This window comes from Homalodisca vitripennis, chromosome 2 (genome assembly GCF_021130785.1).
Source record: "Homalodisca vitripennis isolate AUS2020 chromosome 2, UT_GWSS_2.1, whole genome shotgun sequence".
In the NCBI taxonomy this organism is placed as follows: Eukaryota; Metazoa; Arthropoda; class Insecta; order Hemiptera; family Cicadellidae; genus Homalodisca; species Homalodisca vitripennis.
The window spans coordinates 73364254-73374432 of record NC_060208.1 but is presented as its reverse complement, the minus strand read 5'-3'; the positions used below and the strand labels follow the sequence as shown (position 1 = coordinate 73374432).

Genomic DNA, 10179 nt, shown 5'->3' with positions numbered 1-10179 from the left:
TGGGAGGCTTTTCTCTAGGGTTTTCTGGGACAGTTTGGATCTAAAGTTGCCGATTTTATTCTGATAGTTGATCACCTCATGTGAGTACAGAATGAATTGAAAGAGTTGAATAAAAGAATATCATTGCCCTCTCTGTATATACGCCTCGCCTTCTTATTATTTCCCATTTACGTAGCCTACAAAATAACAAATGTAATAAGGAAAACTCAAGGAAATATAGGTCTGGTGCTCTCAAAAGTTAACTGCTACTAATGGGCGTAATGAGGTTAGCTTAAGTATGGCTAATCTCTCGATGTAGTGCCAGTATTAACTGAAGGTAATAAGTGGTAAACTAAGAGTATATGAATTGAATTTGTTTATAATTGTACAAGCTGTAACAACAATTAATTAGTATTTTGGCTTACTCCTTAAATGATTTGAAACACGATAAATTAAAATTAGTAATTATCTGTTACAAAATCTATCAACTTGTAGTCAAATCTAAACCATGGGCGTTTGTCCATTTAAAGACTTTTTCTTATAAAAATTATTTTTTCGTAACTAGTTCTACTAAAAATTAATATTATTTAAATTATATTATCATCATAAGTAAGAAGTTGTAAATGAGAAAGGGATGCAGAATGAAATTCTTCTTTTATTTGAACTTTTAAATCTCCAGTTCAAACTTTAGCATGACCTTTGTAGATATCTGATTATCTTATTAGAGCATAGAAGTTTTAAGTAGCAATGGGAGGATACAAGACACATTTTCTATAATTCTTTTTATATTAGTAAAGGAGTGAAATATGTATTCAATATATTTTCCCAAAAATAATAAATAGCAGTTTAATCTCATCGCTGACATTATTGATATTTAACAATCACGTTAAGTAGTAAAACAGGACACGAAAGTTGAGAGGGAATTTTGTTTGACAATGTTGGCACTGCCAGGGATTCGGACAGCGAGGTTGGCAGCGGTGCCGGCCGGTGCAGGGCTAACACTGATCAGTGATTGCCAGTCAGTGAGCGCGATGTGACTGTGGGAAGGGCTGATTCTCCACCGCCATGGGGAACGGCATGAATAAGGTAACTGCGCTTTAGCAATCTCCTCAGCCAATATATTACCATGATGACAACACCGTATCTCGTATGTATATGTATCTTCTTGATAGGCAAGTGCAATACTTTACTGGATGTAACACATTTTGGGTGTCTTGATGAAAGAAATGAGGACTGTCAGAGATGATACACGACCCTTTGTAATCCCTTTAAAAATTACTGCGTTATCCAGTGGTACTTGTTATTTAATTGGCATGGCGCAATTTACAGTTGTACTTTACAAAAAAAAGAAAATATTGTATATACAATGCTATTATTGAACAGATTGGTGCAATGATGATAGAAAATCATATGGCAAAATACTTAAGCTATTATATTTTGTATTTAGACGCGTTAACATCGATAAGATCTCTTGTAAAATAATAATTATCTGATATTTCTTTGAACACATAAAAGTAATATTTCGCGCAAACATTACAAAATAGTATTCCAGTAATGCAGATTAAACACTTTTAGAGATTTGTAAAAATGTGAAGACATTTTTATCGTGTTACTTATTTTTATTTTGTGGAATGTAGCATATTTATGGATAGTTTATGAAAATAGAATATGATATATTTATACTGCAAAATTATTTTTGGTTATATTTGATATCCAATGGATTTTTAGCTGTAAAGTGCATTTAAAGTATTTGTGTTTCAATGAAACAAATTGATAACAATTTGAATACACCAATAAAATTATTTATGCCAACACCCAGGCTGTTAACTAATGCGTAGTACATAAAGTGTAACATGACTCGGGAACAATAAATAGTATGTAGTTACAGCAAAAAGTACAAAAGTGAAACAAAAAATACCAGAAATTAAAAAAATGTAAAATTATTTTACAAAACAATAGAAAGGAAGGAAGGAAAATTAAGTAAACAAAAACAAGTGATAGAAAAAAAAGTTATAAACACTATTGAAAGCTACTGAGTTTTTTATGAGATAGGAACTCCCCCACCGAGTGAAAGACCACTGAAGCTAATCGAGCTTTTAACAACTGAGGCAGAGCTCTTTTCATCTCATCGGGAAAGCTGTCGACAAATACCACATCAGCTTGTGAGGAAAGGATTTAGCGTATTGTTCAGTGTTGTCCCTGTCTCGAACGTTACAGGATTTGCTCTAATAACACAGTGTGGTCTCCATTATGTTGAGAGCTACAGCCACAACTCGATGAAGTATGGCTTGCACGATTCTGTGCCATTTAAATTTGCAATTAATTATTCTAACAGCTTTATTCACTATAAACGATCTCATACACTCAGAATGTGAGCAACATTCTCATCTTCTCATAACGGCCTATAGACAAGATTTGGATAAATGAGTCCATCATAATTTATGAGAAGAATTTGCTGGGATTGTCATTTCTGATAGGACTATTAACTAATGATACTAGTAAAGAATGTACGTCTACAATGTGAACAGGTGAAATAGTGTCATTTTATATATTTGTTACACACATTTGTATTGAAAAATTCAAGTAAAAATGCAAATTGTGTATATCCTCACTTCTTTTGACACCTGATTGCAGATGGAACCTTAGATCAAAATAAAAAGTTGAAATAACTTGTTGTACGATATGTTACTAGTTACTGGACCACTGATAGTGACTCTAGTTCAGAAAATGCCAATATTTAGGCTTAAAGTGTGTCAGTGTCGGCACGGTGTAATAACATTTACGTGGAGGGGTACTCCCTGTCTTCAAACATAGCTCTGATGATTTTAATCTTATCACTAGATGTTTCGTCCCAAGAATACAAATTATTGGAATGGAAATAATAAAGGTTTTATACTGATCGCTAAAGTAATTCTGCGAGTTATGCACTATCAGATTATTAGCATACCGTGACCTAAATGAGATCTTTGGAATTGTTGAAAGTCTAATTTCAATTTAAAAGAAATCATTTTAACAACTTGTGTCCATTATGTTACTAAAGAGCTTAGGTTACGGTTTATACACTTACAGTATATTAGTCTTAGTATTTTCATATGAAAGCAACTATTTGTATGCTATATTACCAATGGTGCCACTATTGAGTCAAGCAACAATGAGCATGATTGTTCATTGCATGAGCGACCGCGATCCTCATGCAGACTGATGGTAGGTCATCGTTGGTAGGTTCGGATTCATTGATCTCCATACTAAGCAATAGGGAGTCCTTAGAGTCTATAATATCTTTTATTAGGGGTTCTACACTAATTAATCCAAAGAGATTTATAGTAACCTACATGCTTGTTTGTGTTCAAGCCAACTGCAATACAAAAGTAAAGTGTACAAGTAGAAAGTTGTATTTCGATATCCAGTAAATTGGCTGGAAGTCATTAGTCGGACACTTTTAAAATGTCATTAAACTCCATCTGTTCCTTCATCTGAGAATGAATTTGTAACCAAGTGGCTGCTGTTTTACTAGATGGTTTATGGACTATGTGGATCACAGGAGCCTTACAGTTTGATAAGGAACTGGCAAGGACACCACTGTTGCCAATACTGATCTGAAAATAATGTGACATAAGGGACTGACAAACAACGCCACTGAAAATCCAATTAGAAACCGGTAAGGACACCACTGTTTCCAATAACGATCTGATAAATTAAATCACAAGAAGTCCGATAAGAGACTGACAAAGAACGTCACTGAAAATCCAATTAGAAACTGGCAAGGACACCACTGTTTCCAATAATGATCTGATAAATTAAACCACAAGAAGTCCGATAAGAGACTGACAAAGAACACCACCGAAAGTACAATTAGAAACTGGTAAGGACACCACTGTTTCCAATAACGATCTGATAAATTAAACCACAAGAAGTCCGACAAGAGACTGACAAAGAACACCACCGAAAGTACAATTAGAAACTGGCAAGGACACCACTGTTTCCAACAACGATCTGATAAATTAAACCACAAGAAGCCCGATAAGGGACTGACAAAGAACACCACCGAAAGTACAATTAGAAACTGGCAAGGACACCACTGTTTCCAATAACGATCTGATAAATTAAACCACAAGAAGTCCGATAAGAGACTGACAAAGAACGTCACTGAAAATCCAATTAGAAACTGGCAAGGACACCACTGTTTCCAATAACGATCTGATAAATTAAACCACAAGAAGCCCGATAAGGGACTGACAAAGAACACCACCGAAAGTACAATTAGAAACTGGCAAGGACACCAACGTTTCAGTTAAGAACCTGACAAATGACACCACAAGAAGCCCGATAGGAAACTAAAAAGGAGCAAAACCGGAAGTCCGACAAGGAACTGACAAGGAGTAGAAACGGAAGCTCGATAAGGTAAATAAAGTGGTAACCCGTGGCAAGTGTTAAGTCTGAAGTTGGTTTTGGAGTGCCTGCGGTATTATGCAAGGTGGGAAGATAATTCGTCATTAAGGGGGTGATTTCTTGAAAGTACAGTACAGTGCTTAAGCTAATAACATAAACTTATCGTTATTTGACGTGAAATCTGATAGTTTCGTTAGTCGTGGGCTGAGTTTTTTGAGCTTGATCCCACATATCGATTGGTCAAAGGTCCATTCCATTGCTGTTACATGTATGGTATATGTGGAAAAGGATGATCATCGGATCTGTAGGAGCTGCTTTGTGGTGAGATATCGCACTTATTTAAAAATATTACAACAGTGATAGTTGGGCACTTAAACTCATTTGGAGGTACCAATACACATTCTATTAAATCTGAAGGCATCATAAATTCTTTCCTCGGTGTGCTTATATCTAAGTTTTCAGCAATGTAAACGCATAATAAAAATAAAGGCAAGGTAGGTAACAGGCGTAACAGGCTTCGCTAAGGTTGCATGCAAAATTTTAAGTCTGTTACTCATTTAATTGTCGAGATGACCTTGCGGGCACATAGACAGACAGACATAAAATCACACAGAACAGACATTTACTCAAATATTAGGCTCAGACAAATGTCATGGTTGGACTTGCATCATCCTAGATAACTTTTTTGTCTATTTCGAAACGCAATTTCTTTGAAAATTCAAAGTCTACTGATAAAACCATTCTCGGTATATCTTGCCTCATGATACATTCGCATTTATCTTCATTGAGTTATGTTTCATAGTGATGTTTAAATAATAAAAGTTCCAGAGAGCTAGAAAGGGTACTACAACGTAAGAGTACGCTAAAACCTTGTCACCAACTTTTAACATCGACTTTCCACTCTATTATTTTTCGTTTTTACTCTATGAATAAAAATGTCACATCTCATATTTATTGTTTCTCGGTTCAGCGGCTATACACGTGGACGGAAGGTCTACCTCAACCTGCATATTCATTTTGTAATTTCCCGTTGCCATCATCGTTACCTATATGATCAATGTAAAAATATTCTATAACGGTCAGTCAAAACCCATTGAATGACATGCACAATCACAGAACTGAGTCTTCCAATTATTAAAATAAAGCTCCTTATATAAATTTATGGAAGATTCCAAATCTATAGATCATATCAGTTTCGAGATATTGTGCGGACAGACAGACAGAAATGAATTAAATTCTTCCAGCCTCTCGTGTGAAAGGCTTAGCTAGAGCTCAGCCAACACACACACACACACACACACACACACACACACACACACACACACACACACACACCTGTCGGGGGATACAGGCAGATGGACGGAGCGCCTCATTCCGAACATCGATGTCTGGCTCTCTCGGAAGCACGGGGACACGGACTTCTTCCTGACCCAGTTATTGACGGGACACGGGCAGTTCAATGCTTATCTTTTCAAGATGGGCCTGCACACCACACCGACGTGCAAATACTGCCCTGACAAAATTGACAACGCCGAACACACATTCTTCGAGTGTGCTCGGTGGATTGACTATAGAAGCACAACCGAAGAGATCATAGGCACCAGGCTCTCCCCCTCAAGCCTGGTGGCCTATATGATCAAAAAAGAAGAAAACTGGTCAGCTTGAAGCTTACGCACAGCGCCTCCTGAAAGATAAAATCGCAGAAAGAGACCAGTAACCCGGAGTAGGAGTCGCAAGACGCAGCACGGACTGGATTGATGTAATGCTAACGCGGTTCCAATCCAGTCCCCCCGTACCATCTACGGGGGGAGGGGAGAGGAATGTTTTTTTTAGTGGGTAGGTCTGCCAGTCTGGCAGGCATCCCACACTACCCCCACGTATATCTGCCGGAAAATGGACGGTGGAGTTTTTAGCGATGGCGGTGTCTTTGGAAGATCTTTTTTCAGACCTCTATAAAAAACCCCCCCACACACACATACACACACACACAGAGGCGCGTTCCTCGTCTACACTCCTACAACTTTTAAAACAACTTGTAAAGAATTTTAAATGCAAATCAAATTGTGAAATTGCATTCAACAGTATGAAACAGGAAAAAGCAAGTGACAAGGTGCTTGTTCCATTTGACTCGATTCTTTCTGCAACTCCGGCAACAGATGTAAGTCCAGTTTGATTACCTGGTTACCTGGGGTTTGATCACACATCATAGACATAATAGAGCATCCTATTGCATTTATATCAAGATCACTATCATCAGATGAAAGGGGATATTCACAGTTGGACAAGGAAGCTCTCTCTCTCTCTCTCTCTCTCTCTCTCTCTCTCTCTCTCTCTCTCTCTCTCTCTCTCTCTCTATATATATATATATATACTCCATTTTTCATCTAAACAAGGCTCTCCTAGCAACAACAGTATACTTCGCTATGCGATATTCCTATATGCGATATTCCTGTATGCGATATACCTATATGCGATATTCCTATATGCGATATTCCTATATGCGATACTCCTATATGCGATATTCCTATATGCAATATTCCTATATGCGATATTCCTATATGCGATATTCCTGTATGCGATACTCCTATATGCGATATTAAATTATGCTATAAAACACAGGCGGTTAGATTATCACAAGAATGCTGAATATTTAGTTTTAGTTTGCAAATATGTAAATATCGTTAGAGAAACAGTTATGATATTTAAAGAAAACGATTACACATTACGTTATTATACGATTCACAAATGAAGATCCAATTCCATTACTTTTAAAAAGCGACTTGGAATCTGGAAGAGAGCGAAGCACTGAGTTTAATCTTCACAATAGAACAACCGTACGTGGGCAAAGAGTAGCCATTCTTACAAAGTTACAACCTAAAATTCATCATTTCACCTTCCGCTTAGTGCAGGAATCTGGAATCAATGTTCCTAGTACGAGGTCCTAAAATTGTTTGACAAAAGTTACACTACTAAAAGGCACATAGATCGACTACAGAAATGTGAAGTGGAATATTATAAAACGAACCAGACAGCTTTAATTCAACATTGAGATATCCAACTTCTCTATACCTCCAGTCATCTATTCCCAAAAAAGGTAAGGACATCTTATCACCAGTTATGAATATAGAAACTTTCATTATTTCAGAAACTGTAGAAGAGTCAAGTAAGAATAAAAATACCAAAGGTCCACTAAATTCTACTACTAAAAATAAACTAGGCATCACTTGTGCTGAGCCAACTAAATTACGCCGTTCGCATAGCGTAATTAAAATGAACTTTAAGTGTTGTAATTCATTTACCTATAGTCTATTAAAAAAGATATGTTTAAATTAGTGATTTATTTGTAAACATTTAACAGTAAGAAGTTACAGTTTGTGTTTTAAGTTTTCATTATACTTCGTTAAGTCATAACACCACTTAGTTACCCGCGGCTTCGTACGCAATTTTGTAGGCTTTGCACCTTTGCATCGAGGCAATTTTGAGTAGGCCTTTTTGCCATGATCAAGAAAATCTGTCAAAAGTGCATATTTATGGCCATTGTAATTTACTATGGCCTTAGTATTTTGTTCCATAGTCGATTTTGCCTTGTTTCGCGTTCAAGAAAACATACATTCATACACATATCCCAGAAGCCTACATAATATTTCCAAAAAAAAAACTAATAAGAGATTTTTAGCAGTCTTTAGATTTATTGTATAAGTTAGATAGTAACTTTGTCTTTTATATATACACAACAGTACTGGCCAAGCACTGCATACTTAAGGTTTGCATTAAACGTACATTTAAAAGTATATTTTTGCAAAAATGTTTAATTTTCTTACTCTGTGATCAGCAACGGTATAATTGCCGTTATTATCAAGCTAACTCTATGCTTTCAAGACTATAAATGTAAACAAATTGAAAATAGTGGTCAAATTAATTTAACATATGGTTGTGCTGTCATAATACGATGTTTATACAAAACAGTGAAATACATTTAACAGGTTCATCCAATTAATAATGTTAGTTTACTCTAATGCAACTGTATTTTACCTACCTACCAGAGCTTCAGTATAAGTTAGTTTTCAAAAGATCTTTATGAAATATATAACATTTCTATAAAAGTTACATCGAAATAATCTAAGAAAAGTCTTAATGATTCACGGGCTTATAATTGTATAAAGTAATAAAATGTCGAATTTTATAATTTAATTTATAAACTTCCCACAAAGTCACATTTTATTAGATTTATTTTAGTGTTAAAAAATGACCAATGGCATTCAAATTTACATTGTTTATATTGTGTTTATTTTGTTAATTTAGAACACTATATATTTTTAAAATCGAAATACTTGTATCAGAGAGATCATCTTTAGGTAATTTTGGTCTCATAAATATTCAACAAAACATTGAAAAAATTGCACAATTAATTATGTAATTTACTCAATGATATAACATTATTGGTTATTTACGATATATATTAAGTAACACTCATACTGCCGAACTGGTGTGATGACTGTACAATTTACGACTATTTTAGTTATAAGATTCTACTACACGGAAAGAGGGTGTTAAAAGGTTAATTGTAGAATACACGCTATAAAATGTGGAATTATTTTTAGGTTAGTAATACGTTTGACTTTGAAAGAGAATCATTGTTTGATAATCAAGTTAATACAATGACTATAAATATTTACTCTGTGCCTACTTATGGGTTTATTTAAATTTTAAGATACCTTAAACAAGATACATTAATATAATTACTTTCGTTTCTTTAATGAAATTACTGATTTATGATAGTTAAATTTTATGGGTATCCGTAATTAATTTATTGAAAATGAATGGAAATTAAAAAAACATTCTTTCCAAGGTATATACTTGATGATTCACCTCATTATTAACTGAAACGTGCCCTAGACATCGTTTTAGTAGGGCGCAGACAAAGCTGCTGGGACTTTTTCATCCCAGTTTCCCTCAACTCTTTGTGTCCCGTGGACAAAACGTTTGTCCAGTTTCGTTTGTTGTTTTATTGATTTACTTTGTGGTTCATCGCACTTCTACTTGGAAAGGTCACCTTTGTGTTTTACATGTTTGTGTCATGGCCAATTTATTTGAAAATATCAGCTGGACCTGGCATCCCAGCTGTATTCAGTTTTGCTTTTGATTTTAGTAATATTTTTCTATGACACTTGTAAACAGCCATTGGGAGATTTCAAAAGAAAATCAATGTTTCGTATGGCGAGTATGTGACTTAACGAAAAATTGAACCAAATACTCTTTTTAATTTAGAACGTAGTAAGTACTGTATGTGAAAAATGCTTATATAACCTTTAACATTTTATTTTTTATATTGCCACTAATTTGTTACGAGGCTAGATTATATTTTAATTCCATTAAAAAACTTACGGTTAAATATATAACGAGTTATCCTCATATATGCAGAATGTGTTTAAGCTACAAACAGACAGAAGTGGAAATGCATGTAGTGGGAACTGATCAATCATTCGATTAATTTACAGATATGCCACTAATTGTATTGCCCTAGCAGCCGACATGTACACCATTTGCAAGAAATAGCTAATACGTCTATTTTGCAGTCTAACAGGTATTGTTATTATCCACATATGATAATATCAATGTAACATAAAAGCTTTGTTGCCTGAAAATTCAGAATCTGGTTTAAAGTATTCCTTACGAATAAAGTTTTAGTTAGATTATTTTATACAAAATGATTCTATTACAGTGTCTTACGGAAGAACGCGATCCGCAAAGCCCAAAACCTCCCTCGGTTCCATTGATAAGGTCGGAGATGTCATATCCAACTTAGCATTT

At 35.0% G+C, this 10179-nt stretch overlaps 1 protein-coding gene across 1 annotated transcript in view; it reads left to right on the top strand.

The window, feature by feature from the left end:
• Positions 1 to 987: 987 nt before the first annotated feature.
• LOC124354169 (dual specificity protein phosphatase 22-B-like) overlaps positions 988 to 10179 on the top strand; it is a 185208-nt gene continuing 176016 nt past the window's right edge. The window contains exon 1 of the mRNA XM_046804429.1: positions 988 to 1065. Coding sequence (XP_046660385.1) covers positions 1045 to 1065 — 21 coding nt within the window. The 5' untranslated portion in view covers positions 988 to 1044. The remainder of the gene's footprint in view (positions 1066 to 10179) is intronic.